The sequence below is a fragment of the Pseudophryne corroboree genome, chromosome 8, assembly GCF_028390025.1.
Source record: "Pseudophryne corroboree isolate aPseCor3 chromosome 8, aPseCor3.hap2, whole genome shotgun sequence".
NCBI classification, from domain to species: domain Eukaryota; kingdom Metazoa; phylum Chordata; class Amphibia; order Anura; family Myobatrachidae; genus Pseudophryne; species Pseudophryne corroboree.
In genome coordinates this window covers 418,832,483-418,849,054 of record NC_086451.1, presented here as the reverse complement: position 1 = coordinate 418,849,054, position 16,572 = coordinate 418,832,483, and the positions used below count along the sequence as shown (strand labels likewise).

Below are 16,572 nucleotides of genomic sequence, written 5' to 3'. Positions count from 1 at the left end.
GATCGTTGCTGTGCGAAGGGTTTTACGAAGGATCCATTCGCACAGCCGATCGCAAAGAGATCGACAGGAAGAAGGCGTTTGTGGGTGGCAACTGACCATTTTCTGGGAGTGTTTGGAAAAACGCAGGCGTGGCCGGGTGTTTGCTGGGCGGGTGTCTGATGTCCATTCCGGCCCCGGACAGGCTGAAGTGATCGCAGCGGGTGAGTAAGTCCTGGGCAACTCAGTAACTACACAAAGTTTAGTTGTACCGCTCATCTGCACATGCGATCGCACACTTGCACAGCTAAAATACAGTACACTCCCCTGTAGGCGGCGACTATCTGATCGTAGTGCTGCAAAAAACTGCTAGTGAGCGATCAAGTCTAAATGACCCCCTGAGAGGGATCCGATTGAGAGGGATCTGATTCTCACCCCCCACGGCACCCATGTGACTCTGCGCATGAGCAGAAGGACTCCCAGGCTCTAAACCCTGGGAATCCTTCTGCTGTCCTTTGCGATTTTAATTGCATTTCTAAGTACAAACCGGTGGTATTAACCCGATAAGTGATGGGATGTATTGCGTGGCGGGTGCGATGGTTAGTACATTCCACCTCGTATCAGTTACCTCCTTTGCATAGGCCTCCACCTTTAATTAAACATCTCTAGCTTTTACTAAAATAACAACACAGGAGTTGGCATTTCCAATTTACCCCGGCAGTAACCCTCTGGAAGCATGCGCAGTGTTACTCAGAAGCATGCGCCGACTTTAAAGTAGAGATGTGCGCCGGATCATTTGTGCTGGATTTGGATTTGTCTCTGATTCGTTGTCTGATTTTGGATTTGCATTTTTTTTTTTTTTAAACTGTGCAGGAAAAAGCTAAAATCACATATTTTTGGACCTTTTTTGTTCCTAGAGAATTATTAACCTCAGTATCATTAATTTCCAGTAATTTCCTTCAATTTTGACCACCTTACAGCTCACAATATTGTTCACTAACATAGGGTGGGGTGCTGGTGGTGTCGACAATGCCAGTGGTGTCCTCAGTGCATGGTTGCAGACGGTGTCGGTACTGCTGGGGTGCATGCGGTGTCTTCAGTGCAGGAGTATCAGCCATGTCCTCAGTGCAGGGTTGCCAGCAGTGTGGGAGTTTCGGCAGTGTGTCCTCGGTGCGGTAGTGTGGGGATGCCACATGTGTCGGCAGAGTAGAAGTGCCGGCAATATCCTCGGTGCGGGCGTGCCGGCAGTGTGGGGGTGTCAGCAGTGCGGCCAGTGGTGTCAGCTTGACCCATTGAAGTATATTGGGACATGTTGATTGGTTGAGAGCCGTGACAGACGGCTCTCAGCCAATCATCGGTCAGCCCATTGATTTCAATGTGACTTTTGAAATTGGCGCCCGACCAAAACCCCAAGATCTGACAGCAGGATTTCAAGGTTTCGCCTCCGATATGGATCCGAAGCAGTCGCGCAGAGTCAGAATCAGGCCCTATGCCTTTAACGGAGATCAGAAACATGGTCACGCACATCTGTTCCCCTTTTCATTTCTTAAACCAAATAAGATAAAAATACCTGTTATTCCAATAGGCCTTTCTGTAAATAATGACAGAAAAAAGACACACACACACACACACACACACACACACACACACACACACACACACACACACAAAAAAGAAATAACAATAACACGATTACCACAAGGCTTGGTCCTGAGAACTCTTATTCTATATACCACTTCTCTAGGGAATTCAGTCTGCCAGTCAATACACTGGTTGCCTGAACTTTAGAGAATCCAATATCAAATAGTTGTATAGTACAACAAGACTGCTCCAATAAACACCCTACAGATGGAGCAATGCTATTCGTGGCTCCGCCATTGCCACAATCCAGAGAGGAACCAAAACACAGGTTACGCAACATTATTAACAACGCCTTATCTAAAATAATGACACTGACAACCAAATGGAATAAAATATAAATATTTAACATTCCATAAACGTATGGTGGCAAAAGAAAGAGTGGTAACTAAACAGCGACGACCTGTCTTACGCCAACAGATGACAACACAGACATGCAGTGCCAATCGCCCCTCTCAACGGCAAGTGCTAGGTTACAAGCCCCTCCAGTACAATAACAAAATAGCCCTTGACAATGACCTCAGAAGGGAGAAATCAGTCATATACTGAAGGGGAGCGAATTAGATATGCAGTGAGAGGTCACTGGACTGATATTCTTTCACTCAATAAAGGTTGACTGGGCCTAATTCAGAGATTAATACTATCGCGACTATGTCCGCAGTGGCTGTGCAATAATATGCTAATGCCGCAGGAGACATCTTGTGTAAATAAATTACTCCTGACGGCTTCTCTGATCGGACGCAGCACAGTGTGAACATCGGTGATCTGGGAATGACTGGGAAATTCACGTTGCTGGAACCAGTCTAAGCATGGAGCCACTGACCTCGGCAAACCTAGAAAACAGGGCTAACACCCCCATTTTCTGAAACATTAGTTGACTTGCTGTGGCTTAGGGGGCAGATCTCACACCGTCGGAGATGTACATCTCTGAATTTGGTCCATAGGCAACAAAGGGAAAACACAGGGAGGGAAGGAGACCAAAGGAAAAGAGGCACTGTTCTAAGCCCATCTCACCATCCCATAACCCCCCCCCCTCCCCCACACACACACACACACACACACACACACACACACACACACACACACACACACACACACAATACTCTAATTGGCTAAAACACATTAACCCCATAGCTCCCTGCCCTTTATCTGCAAGTCTGATAACTGCCTAGTGGTTTATACTAAGCATCCCTACACTTCAAACTCGTCTTCCAAAGAACTGCACCTCCGCCATTGCCAATTACAGGACTTATCTCCAGCTGCCCCTAACTCTGAGGAATTCCCTCCCTCACACAAAACCCAGCCATTAAACGACCCCCCCATTAGGCGGGTGGTCTTCAGTATGCCGACTGACGGGATCCCGGCGCACAGTATACCGGCGCCGGGATCCCGACAGCCGGCATACCGACACTTATTCTCCCTCGTGAGGGTCCACGGCCCCCGTGGAGGGAAAATAAAATAGCGTGGCGTGCATAGCGCGCCACCGTGCCCGTAGCGTGGCGAGCACAGCGAACCCGCAAGGGGCTCATTTGCGCTCGCCACACTGTCGGTAAGCCGGCAGTTGGGCTCCCGGCGCCGGTATGCTGGTCGCCGGGAGCCCGGCCGCCGGCAGATCGTAGTGAACCCCATTAGGCTATTCTATCCAGTTAGAATTAGAATATAATACTGCAGGTTGTAATTAAGCAAAGCCTTGCCCAACCAATTTGGTACCCTAGTCAACATTTTAGCTGGTGCCCCTTAAAAAACATATAGGCAGGCCGCCGTGACTGCCCCCTAAAGATATGGTGCCCTTAGCATTTGCCTACAGTATATGGCCTACACCAAGGTGGTACGGCTTTGATGTTAAGCTCGGTCTGTCTGTTAATGACCAGTCTTGTTTTATTACTGTGTTTCCAATCATAAAGGGCCATGGAGTATCCTGGAGCGATATAAATACATATAATAGATTAGTAAATAATCACACAACTATGCAGTTTACAAAAAAAATTAATTTATTCTATGTTTACTGTATACGCAAACTAGCATCAGCCCTCTCAACCAACATTGCTGTGTAAGGCATAAAGGAGGAGATGTATTAAACTGTGGAGAGAGATAAAGGGGTCTATTTACTAAGCCTTTGATGGGGTCTATTTACTAAGCCTTGGATGGAGATAAAGTGGCCAGAGATAAAGTACCAACCAATCAGCTCCTGTCATTTTTCAGACACAGCCTGTGACATGGCCGTTAGGAGCTGATTGGCTGGTACTTTATCTCTGTCCACTTAATCTCTCTCCATGGCTTGATACATACCTCCCATCGTTCCACTAAGTATAGTGTTTACAGATCAGAGACATAGTGTGGCATGGATCGGAAGGTAGGGCGTGCAACGGAAGGCAGGGGTGCAGAGGAGGGGGCAGGTCCCTTGCGGTAGATTAGAGGGAGGAGTAAGAAGCAGCTGTAAATGACTTCCTTCTCATCTGGCCTGACAGAGGGTATAAGGTAGATCACTGAAGTGAAAGATATGAAGATGAGACAGCCCCGACAGCCATTTACCGAGCCATATATCCGTTCACTTCATAGTGATCACAGATGATTTGTGACTATTGAGTTACTGTAAATAATCTATATATCTAATGAGTCTGATTATTTCCATAATCACTCTTCTCCTGAGCCCAGGCCAGGTCAGGGGATTTTGAAGTCTAATATTGACACAGTGAGAGCTTTGTGCATGCCGGTAACACGAGACGCGACACTAAATACTTTCACATTGCCTCACCGATCAATACCTGCCATGATGCCTGAATGTGGCGCAGGGTCGGCCATCTTGCATTATTTAGGTCTTAGATTTACAGATGAAATATGAGAACAAATGTGAAAACATGAATTATTACAAAAATATAATGTCTTGAAATGTCTTTTTTTTTTAAAAGAAAAAAGAAACAGTTTTGTCATTCATTTAATACAGGATATTGCTATACATTTACCATCTAGTGAATGGAGAATTTACCCATACTTGTGCAAGTACCTTTAAAGCAAGGGCTGTATCGGCACTTCAAAATAGATAATCATTTGGAAGCTAAACGATGCAATTATTTCTGCAGCTTTTTATTTTAGATAGACACAAAAGCATTTTAGAGAAGAGAACATGCACATATACTGTATTCTGGGATTTTCCTAGCATGCATCTGGGCAGCACAAAGGGGGGGGTTTCATCCAAAGTAGGTGTGGCTTGGACAGATTTAGCGGTGGATTGGGTTGTACAGTATGTTTTATTCTGTGACTGGATTTTCCTATAAAGTGTATGCATTCCCAACTGTGCAATCCTGACCGGTTATACCATGGTCTGATTCACTCAATTTATGCCCTGAACCGGGAGGCAGTCAATTTAGCGCCTGTCAATTATAGCGCAGTCAATTTACAAACGCCGGAATCCCGACACCAGCTGAAATACCGGTGGTCGGAGTCCCGACCACCGTCTGGTTACCCCTCTTGGGTGGTGGTCCACGCCACGCCACCATCCGGTCCACGCCACCACCCGGTCCACGCCACCACCCGAAGGGGAATAGAACCCGGCCCCGAAGCATGGCGAACGCAGCAAGACCGCGAGGGGACACGCTGCGCTCGCCGCCGGGATCCCAGCTGTCGGGCTCCCGGCGACGGTTTCCTGACCGCCGGAATCCTGACCTCCAGGATCTCGTTCTGATCCCCCTGAACCAACCATATCAAAACCATTTTGGGTAAGACTACTGCTCTGTACTTCACAGTCACTGTCTAACTTATCAAATAGGATAGATGGAGAAGTTACCCATAGCAACAAATCAAATTTGAGGGCTGGGATGTACTAAAGTCCGAGTTTGCGGCCGTGCGGGATGCCGAACTCTGACATTTTTTTAAAGCGGTAGTCATGTACAAGGCATGGTTTAACCTTGTACATGAATGCCCCCTTTAAAAAAATATCCCGGTGTCTACTGGCAACTTTGCCACTTATCCTCCAGATACACCTCCCCCTATGCCCCTTTTGGTTGTAAAACATCAGGAAATCTGGCAGCTATATGAATTAAGGATATATAACAGAATTGCTTGCAAAATGTTTATTTTTGTTTATTAGAAATAAATTATACTTTTGATGTCTATGGAATTATTTTTACCTAACTACATTATAGAGTAATGGTTTGCTGACAGAATTGTGCATTGTTTACAGTGATACTTTGAACTTGGGAACATTTATGGAAACTGCTGCACAGGGAAAAAGATTATATTAACCTCAACAACCAATCAGATGCCGTTGTTAGGGGGAGATGTAAGCCTGGAGATAGATAAAGTGTAAAGCGATAAAGCACCAACCAATCAGCTCCTAACTGCCATGTTACAGCCTGTGGGGCATTTTAATCACAGCTTGGAGAGAGATAAACTACCAGCCAGTCAGCTCCTAACTGTCATTTTTGAAACACAGCCTGTAACATGACAGTTAGGAGCTGATTGGCTGGTACTTTATCTCCATCCACTTTATCTCTCTCCAAGGCTTAGTAAGTAGACCTCTTAATCTCTCTCCACTTTATCTCTCTGCAAGTGCAAGCTTTTTATACCTATGCCCCTGTGTTTGAAAAATGACAGGAGCTGATTGTTGGGTACTCTCTCCTAGGTTTGATACATTTCGCCCTAATACCCCTTTTCCACTATGTGATGCGGGTAGCAGTCGGGAGCCTGACACGGGTGCTACTCGGCTGCGACCCGCATCAGAGCCCCCTTTCCCACTGCACTCACCAACCCGGCATATTGGCGGGTTGGTGACGCTGCTGGTGATGCGGCAGGGGCGGCGCTGGGAGATCACATGATCTCCCAGCGCCGCCCTTCCATACACTGTGAATGGGAGCGACACGGCTTCCATTTACACTGCACAGCTTACCGGCTTGAACTCGTGTTCAACCCGGTAAGCTACTCGGGTAGGATTCCCGGATCACTTGATCCGGGTTTTTGCAGAGGGAGCCGTTTCCACTAGCAAAAAACATGGGTAAATGCGCGCCCCTGTGCATTTGCCCGTGTTTTTTGAGCTAGTGGAAAAGGGGTATTAATTTCTAAATTGAACTCGAGAAATGACAGAATGAGATTGGTAACTATGGACAAAAACACCTTTTCCTTTCCCTCTGAAAAGAGTTTTCATAAATTCCCCTTTACTGCTTAATCTTTTGATTTTCCTGTACACTTGAATGATAAAAGAGAAGCCTGTGTAATGCAGTTATAGGAAGTTTTTTGAGATTTAGTCAAGGGATTAAAATGTTCAGACTGACTGCCCTAGGGTACTTAATATGTAATAATAAAATTCTTTATGCAAATCTGTCATTTGTGATAGTGCTTATTTGTAGTTATAATGTACTCAATGTTCTTTCTCTCTCTCTCTCTCTTCCCTGAAGACTCTTTTGGCCAAGGGGCCATGGAGAAGCTGCTATGCCTTCTGCTGATGGGAGCTCTGGGGTACTTTGGGAGAGCACAGCACTGCCCCGGCCGCTGCATCTGCCAGACAAACTCTCCGACCCTCACAATGCTGTGTGCCAAGACAGGACTGCTCTTTGTTCCACCAGCCATTGACCGCCGGACAGTGGAGCTCCGGCTGACTGATAATTTTATCACCATTATTCGACGCAAGGACTTTATCAACATGACCAACTTAGTGCACTTGACACTGTCGCGGAACACTATTAGCCAAATTGTACCACTGGCGTTCTCTGACCTGCGTGCTCTAAGAGCCTTGCACATGAACAGCAACCGTCTTTCTGTCCTGCGGAATGAGCATTTCCGAGGCTTGGGCAATCTGCGCCATCTCATTTTAGGTAACAACCAGATCAATTCTATCCAGCCTGGAGCCTTCATTGAGTTTCTGTCAACTGTGGAAGACCTTGATCTATCCTACAACAACCTGGAGGAGCTGCCCTGGGAAGACATTGGGCAGATGTTCAATTTGAACACCTTAACTCTGGACCACAACTTGATTGACAATATTGCTGAAGGTACATTCACTATGTTGCATAAGCTAGTTAGGCTTGACATGACCTCTAACCGGTTGCACAAACTGCCTCCGGACAACCTATTCCTCAGGTCTCAGGTGTTGGCCAGTGTAAAAGGCAACAGTCATTCTTCTCTGGCCATCAGCTTTGGAGGGAACCCTCTACACTGTAACTGTGAGCTTTTATGGCTTAGAAGATTGACAAGGGAGGATGATTTGGAGACTTGTGCCTCCCCAGAGCAGCTAACGGATAAGTATTTTTGGTCAATTCAAGAAGAGGAGTTTATCTGTGATCCACCACTTATTACTCGACACTATGCTAGCAAAACATTTGTCATGGAAGGACAATCTGTGAACCTCAAGTGCAAGGCGGTTGGAGATCCAGAACCATCAGTCCACTGGATTGGTCCAGACGGGAAGCTCATCCACAATACAACAAGGATTGTAGTTCACGACAATGGAACCTTGGATATTATTATTACGACACTTAAGGACAGTGGTTTGTTCACCTGCATAGCATCCAATGCAGCTGGAGAGGTCACCGCCACAGTGGAAGTGGCAATAGTACCCCTTCCATTGCTAGTCAACAACACGGCTCATATAAAAGAGCCTGACCCTGGGTCCTCCGACATCACAACCTCAACCAAGTCCGGCTTTAATGACACCAAGAACCTACAGGATAGAAGAATTGTGGTGGACAAGTTGAAGTCCACCTCGGTTGTCATCCAGTGGCCATCGGAGCGTCATATCCCTGGCATCCGCATGTATCAGATTCAGTACAACAGCTCTTTAGATGATTCCCTGGTGTACAGGTAAGAAGAACTGATGTTAATAGTTGTGGTGTCTGGATAAATGGATGATGGTGATATATAGAAGTGGAGAGTGTCTTAGGTAATCAGTCTGATTAGGTTCTTGTTACTGATCATGGCACCTGCGGGGAAAGTATAATATTGTGCACTCTGGTGCATTTCCATCAGTCAGTACAAATACTGTATGACATTTATAGCATTATGTATTATAAATACTTAGTGGAGACCTAACAGTCAAATAGCAGCACTGTCTGTGTTTTATACAAATGGGGTGATAACGTGAAGCAACATAAACGGTAATAGGCCATTGAATTTGGCAAATTAAAAGGCAATACAAAGCTGAATGGACATTTTTCTTTTCAGATTTTTTTTTTTAGTGGGTAAGATGGTATAATAGTGTATATAATAAAAACCTTTTAGGTGAGAATATACTTGCACGGAGTTTTTAGTATTTTCTTGATAATTGTGCCGTTCATTATTGTCCTCAAACATTTTTGACTCTGGCAAAACATTTTTGCAACTGACGATTCAGCATTTTACATAGTTTTATATGATTTTAAAGGGATACAAACGTAATAAGACGTCTATCAATTTATTGTGCTTGAACCTTAACTATAACTTTAAGCTAACTTATCAACTAAAATAAAGACACGGACACAACTGCGTTGGATTAAATGGTCATTAAATGTTTTAATTAGAAATGACCTTATTCGCAGTGGGTGGCCAGGAAGACGCTACAACTAACCTGCTCTAGTCACTAGATCTTATAAAATGATTGCGACTGAAACGCCCCATCTGTAATGGCGGCGACTGAAATGCTGCATCTATGTATAAAAGCATAACCTGTGTTGCGAAGGTCTCACCACCCTTTACTATAGCACAGCGAGGACGCTCCCTCAAAGAAGTGCCCCTTGTCCCCCCTCAAGGGCAGGACACACTCGCCGTACTTCAAAAAGGGTAAGTGCCCCACAACACCACTTATGCTACACGTGACCGCTGCCCAGTAGCGTCACCCCGTCCATTAATCCTGAAAATAACGGAAATTAATAAACCAATTGAAAATAGCCAAATTAAAGATTCATTATGGTGGGTGGGTGGGCTTCCAAACCAGTAAGAGGAATAATTCTATCAGGATTCCCTTTAAATACCCCAACCAAAGGGACCACCCCCAAGTTCCCCTATAGGCTGACTCTAACCAATTATAAACCATTAACCACACTTGATCTGCCTAGCAACCTAAACTAAACCAATCACAAAAATCTAAGCCTCTTATATGGACAGGTCTAGGCAGCTCTCACCTTATCTAAACAATTTAGTTATGTTGCCCTTACATATATTACTGCTATACTGTAATACATCTGTACCAAATTTGCCTACTTTCTTGGAATGTCCAAGAGACCTCCAGATATGTGTGGGAATAGATCACACTAGCCAACTCGTTATCTAACACCTCCCTGGAGATGACGTGTTGGGGGCCGTGGTGGGAGGGGCAAGGGAGCGTGATACCACAAATCTTGCCACCCCTCTGTGTTCCAACCCGTGCCTCCCCCTCTGGCGTGTAGGTGGCACAGTTAAAAAGTCGGCAATTGTGATCTCTTCCCACAATGTTCACAATTATATAAAGTCCTTGGTGAAAAGCACAGGAAAAAACGTCTGACACTTGAAGCATATCTACTTTGTAGTAACAGGTTAAACTCTTCTTTCATTCCACATTTGTATACCCATCAGCTTCAGTCTCTCCCAGGCACCCTCAGCCCTTTCAGCAAAAGAGAGTTTCCTAAAATGACCCCTGAGATTTCTGCTGGAGCACTGATCAGATAAGATCAGCCTTTACCCAGCGCCTCCATAATGAGATTCCTTCCTGTGCAAAGAAAGAGAATGTCAGGTACTGCAAACAGTTTAGAATGGGAGGATCCGGGGCTGCGAGCAGTACAGAGAGGTAATATTTACTGTAGGTAAACACTACAGAGGGAACATGTAGATACAACACAGAGCAAAGTGTACAATGTTTAAAGACATATTTCATATTGTCAGAGAAAATCGTGTTACAGATAAAACACCTTAAAGGGAAAACGTACCCCAGTAGCATGAATGGTTAGCAAAATATGGATAGCAGTCATCTTCTACATGCACCCCTCAGTTCCCTGTGGGATAGATACGCTTGACTGGCTGTCGGGATACCGGCGGTCAGAAAAACGACAACGACATCCCGCTGGTGAAAATCTCAATAGGGGTTCGGCAAACATATTTACCCCCCCCCCCCCCCCGCAACCCTCTCTTCCCGAAGACTGACCCTAACCACCACCCCCCCCCCTTCCCCCCGCAGTCTAACCCTCCCTACTGGTGCCTAAACCTAACCTTCCACCACCTCACCGCAGCCTAAAACTAAACCTCCCCCCCTCCCCCACATCCTAACCCTCCCCGCTGGTGCCTAAACCTAACCCCCCTCCCCGCAGCCTCCTAACCCACCCGACAAGTGCCTAAACCTAATCCCCCCTCCCCCCAGCAGAACCCTAACACTCCCCACAAGTGCCAAAACCTTATTATCAAGGAATGTGGTAGGATATAGGGCTTGATTCATATTTGTAACTAAAGCGAATTATAAAGCAATAATGTTGCACTGCAGGAGAGGCAGATGTAACATGTTCAGAAAGACTTAGATTTGGGTGGGTTATATTTTTTCTGTGCATGGTAAATACTGGCTGCTTTATTTTTACACTGCAATTTCAGTTTGAACACACCCCACCCAAATCTTGCACATGTTACAGTACATCTCCCCCATCTGTAGTGCAACATGGTTTTGTCCAGTTGCTTGTCATGTGTTTTACTTACAAATATTAATCAGGCCCACAGTACGTGTTTTTTCCACTGTCAGGAGATCAGTATGGAAATGTTTTACCAACAGAGACTGGGGGGTGGGGGGCACTTAAGACGGGGCACAGACATAAAATAAGAGCATAGGGGGAATTCAGCTAGGTGCAAGTTTGCAAAAGGTGTTAAACTCGCACACTTCAACTATAAATTTGCACACCTCATCTCCATGCGCACACCCAAGATTCACACAATTAAATTAGAAATGACAATTTGCACTACTCTTGTGAACTTTGTCCAAAAAGAGACCTGGGAAAATAGCATAAAAAAGTGAGACCTTCCTAGACCTCCCCCCCCCCCCCCTCCCCCAAAATCAGCAAAATCATATAGAAGACTGTTAGTGGACATGTGGAAAGTACTGTACCTTTTAAAAGGTGTCAGATGACATACAGTATTTGTACATTTAAAGAAAAAAAGTAAAATAATATAAAAAGCTTACAAACTTCATTTAATTACAGAGGAATTTAACAAGAAATGAAAAAAAATGTAGAAAAAAGGGGATTTGGGGGCTATTTTTGGCCACATTTCAATTTTTTTATTTAAAAAAAAATAAACAAAAAAGTTGATTTTGGGGTACTTTGAGACCATTTATTTATTTTTTTCACCCCAAAAAATTAAATGTAATTGTCCCAATTAAGCTAATTGAAAACTTCCAAATGCCTAACTAGTCATTAGGAAGGGGGTGTCCAAGGGGTTCTGAAGCAAGTCCCAACATTTTAACTTTAAAATAAAAAATTCCCTACATTTTTCACCTGCTCAGGGGGGTACAGACAATAACAGGCAAATTTACTCTGAAAAAGGAATGCTAGTTTGTAATTGCAAATGTAATTAGCAATGCTAATTTGTTGTGAACTCGCCATGTGAGACCAAACTCTCACCTAATTGAATTCCTCCCATAAAGCACGATGGAGAGAGTTTTAAGTGGGTGGTAAATAAAGATGTTGCCAGACTTATTCCAGTAAAAAAGCAGTATTTATTTGTCATGTAACCAAATACAATACAAATACAGAGAGCATCCCAGTATCCACCATACAATACGGAGAGCATTCTAGCGACTGACATACAATACAGAGAGCACAATAATTGCAGCCATATAATACACAGACAATATTATTAATTCATTATTAAATAACAAGACAGTCTATCGAGACGGGCAGAGCAGCAGACACAGGTAGAAAGAGACTCTTGCCGGTTTAAAATGGCTTTTTGGCTTTAGTCCATAATGATACTGTACATCAGATTATACGGGTAATTTGGGAAAAAAATGAAGTGTCCTCTAATGACACTTACCTATTACCCTTCTTTTAAGAACATTACAGAGAAAAAGGACTTGTAAAGTCCACTTCTCAGTAATGTCTTTAACCACTTAACTGACGATTTATTTCGCAAAAAAAACGCTCCGAAATTGTCGAGTTTTTTCATGAGTGAATTAGGTGAAGAACATGAATTTAACCCTATCCCAAATGATTTTAGTTAAAAAAAGGAAAAAAAATATTTTTGGGGGATTTTTTTGTAAAAAAATATTTTTTCCCCAAACATTGAAACATCGATCAGGAACATCGCGACCATCGCAACCATCGCGGCTTTCATTTTGAAAGCCGAGACATCCTTGAGGTATGCAGGGGGGGCAGCTAGGGAGGGTTTATTTACACTCCCCAGCGGCTGCCATTGTCTGCAGCCGCTGGAGGGGACAGATCCTGCCGTGCTGACCTATCAGCAGTGATCGGCAGCACGGCAGACACAGGGGGAGAGTGCAGGGAGGCAGAGGGACCTTCCGGTACCTCTGACAGCAGCAGCGGAGGGAAGTTTCCCTTCCCTGCCGTTGCTAACACTCTCTATCTGACTGGTCGCATCCTGTGCGACCAGGTCAGATAGAGCACTTGCAGGCATGGTTGCATCTGATGCGACCATGCCAAGCAATTGGTTAAGAGAAGGGTAACACCTAGGTGACATGAGAGGGTGGGGGGAATGTATCAAACCTTGGAGAGAGATAAAATACCGACCAATCAGCTTTTGACTGTCATTTTTCAAACAACCTTTAAAATGGCAGTTAGGAACCGATTGGCTCTTTAGCTATCTCCATGGTGCATACATCTCCCCTAGAGAGAGCATTAAATTAATTCATTTTTATTTAATGAAAAATAATTTTAGCCACTCTTTGCTATCACCAGAGCTAAGTAAGGGTCACTACTATTTTCTGTACATCCCAAGTTTCTAGTCCATTTTATATAATTTTGGGGGTCATTCCGAGTTGATCGCTCACTAGCTATTTTTTGCAGTGCTGTGATCAGATAGTCGCAGCCTATGGGGGAATGTATATTCGCTTTGCAAGTGTGCGAACGCTTGTGCAGCCGAGCGGAACAAAAAAGGTTTGTGCAGTTTCTGAGTAGGTCTGAACTTACTCAGCCGCTGCGATCACTTCAGCCTGTCCGGTCCCGGAATTGACGTCAGACACCCGCCCTGCAAACTCTTGGACACGCCTGCGTTTTTCCAGCCACTTCCTGAAAACGGTCAGTTGACACCCAGAAACGCCTTCTTCCTGTCAGTCTTCTTAAATCCATCGCCCAGCACCGATCCGCTTTGTACCCGTACGACCCGCCTGCGCATTGCGGTGCATATGCATGCGCAGTTTTGCCGAGTTTTGACCTGATCGCAGCGCTGCAAAAAATAGCTAGCGTGCGATCAGGTCAGAATGACCCCCTTAGTGAGATCAGAGCTAAGATGTTTCCCTGTTTTGTGTTCAGCAGCAAAGGAGCTAGCGCTTCATTAGAGGTCCACGAAAGAGCATTTATAAATATGTTAACTTACATACTGTATGTTCTTCTTGTGTTATCTACAGTAGCTCCCATTGCATTGTCCCCTCTATCTCTGCCCTTTGTTCTCCACACTGATTCTTCTTTGTCTACTCCCACTACTGGCTCTGTCATAATTGTCTCATGTTTTCTTATTTCATCCTGATTCTTCTTTCTGCCCTTGTCACCCCATAATAATGGAAAGTCTCGGAATGAGCAGTGCAAGGAAGGAGTCTCATAATGAGTGAGGAAGAGGGGGATAAGTTTAGATTGGTTCAGCAACAGAGCCTCAAGATAGATGAGTTTTGTAATAAAATCAGAAACTTTATATTGAAATTATTATACAGTGATATATATACAGAAATAACACGATGAAAGAGTTCAGCAAACCAGGTGGGGAGTCTAGGGGGAAAGATTTCTTTCATTCACATCTGCCTCTGATGAAGAACCCTTGGTGCCCTAGGCATATGGGGCCTGATTCAGTTAAGAACAAATACAAAAAAGGAGCAAAAGAAGAAGCAATTTACATCAAAATCCTGTTACATTGCAGCAGGAGAGGGCAGCTATAAAATGTGCAGAGACACTTGCAGTCCGGAAAAGGACTCTCCTACGGTAGCTACATTCTAAGGGGCCCTACACATTTGACGATGCGCCGCCGAGGTGCCCGACGGCCGAAACGGCCGACGAGCGACCCGGCGGCGGGGGGGGCAGTGACGGGGGGAGTGAAGTTTCTTCACTCCCCCCGTCACGCGGCTGCATTGAAGTGCAGGCAAATATGGACGAGATTGTCCATATTGGCCTACATGCACAGCCGACGGGAGACCAGCGATGAACGAGCGCGGGGCCGCGCATCGTTCATCGCTGGAGTCTCCACACTGAAAGATATGAACGAGTTCTCGTTCATTTATGAACGAGATCGTTCATATCTTTCAGAAAATCGGCCAGTGTGTAGGACCTATAAGGCAGGCCTGGCCAACCTGTGGCTCTCCAGCTGTTGTAATACTACAAGTCCCATCATGCCTTGCCCCAGATTTGCTATTAGGGAATGCTAAAACGGTGGTAGGGCATGCTGGGATGTGTAGTTTCACAACATCTGGAGAGCCACAGGTTGGCCAGGCCTGTTCTAAGGGGTTAATTTACCAAAGCTTCTAAAAGTGAAAAGAAGTGATGTTGCACTTAGCGACCAATCGGATTCTCTCTATCATTGCCTCGAATGCAATAAAGAAATTATAGAGAGAATCTGATTGGTTGCTATGGGTAACATCACCTTTTTCCACTTTTAGAAGCTTTAGTAAATTTAATTTACCATTAAGTTTTAGTTTAGAAACAAAGCTGCTCGGCATTTGTGAGCTACATGCGAAGGCAGACAATATTTTCCCTGCATGAAAAAAAAAAAACTGAGAAAGATTTGCACCCACTGGATTGCAACACATACAGTACTTGCAGAGCCGGCCCTAACCAATATGATGCCCTAGGCAAGATTTTGGCTGGTGCCCCCTAGCACCACCGCTAGTTCCGCCTCTGACCCCGCACCCCTTTCCCAGCACCATCAACCCCCCCCACCCCCACCCCACCCACAGCAGTCATTTTTTTGTTTTCCTACCCCCTGTAATTTAAATAAGAACAGTGTCCACATTCGGCACACAGCCCAATAAGGTATGTGTTTTTGCTGGCAAGGGGCATGGCCACACAATAGTACCCACAATTCAAATTATGCCTCACAGTAGTGCAACTTTATTCACAAGTTATCATATGATAGTGTCCCTTATTCACATTACATCACACAGTAGTAACAATTTACCTTATATACGTTACTTCTCACAGTAGTGCCCCTCATTCACATAACATCATACTGAATTGCTCCTTATTCACATTACACCACACCATATTGCTCTTTATTCACAGCAGTGCCCTTTCTATACGTTACGCCACACAGTAGAGCACCTTATACACATAATGCCACACACTGGTAATGCATTTATACACATAATACCACACAGTAATGCCCCTTACACATATGACACACATTATTAATGTCCTTATAAACATAGTGCACCTTACACATTATGCCAACCCTTATTAATGCCCTTATACACATAATTTCCCTTACACATAAGCTGCACATTGTTAATGCCCTTATATACATAATGACACACATAATGTCCCTTACACATATGCCGCACATTATTAGTGCCCTTATACACATAATGACACTTATAGTGCCCCTTACACATATGTTACACATTATTAATGCCCTTATACAAATAATGACACATATAGTTCCTGGCATGAGTCTACTGGCAGCTCTGCAAACGTCGGGTGCCTATTTTTTATGAAAATGCATCTTATTTTCATTGCTATGTGGCTAGGATGCACAAGCAGCTTCTGCTGATTAAAATGATATGCAGCATGCCTATATATTGTGTGCGACTGTGGCTGTATCTGCATACAAAATGCTGCACACAGAATATAGGCATGCCGCATATCATTTTAATCAGCAGAAGCT

General features: G+C 44.6%; 1 protein-coding gene across 2 annotated transcripts in view; it reads left to right on the top strand.

Moving 5' to 3' along the window:
* LOC134949402 (leucine-rich repeat and fibronectin type III domain-containing protein 1-like) overlaps window positions 1–16,572 on the top strand; it is a 288,643-nt gene that overhangs the window by 250,829 nt on the left and 21,242 nt on the right. For both annotated transcript variants that reach the window (XM_063937954.1, XM_063937953.1), the window contains exon 3: window positions 7,005–8,406. In XM_063937954.1, the coding sequence (XP_063794024.1) occupies window positions 7,025–8,406 (1,382 nt within the window). In that variant the 5' untranslated portion in view covers window positions 7,005–7,024. The remainder of the gene's footprint in view (window positions 1–7,004; window positions 8,407–16,572) is intronic.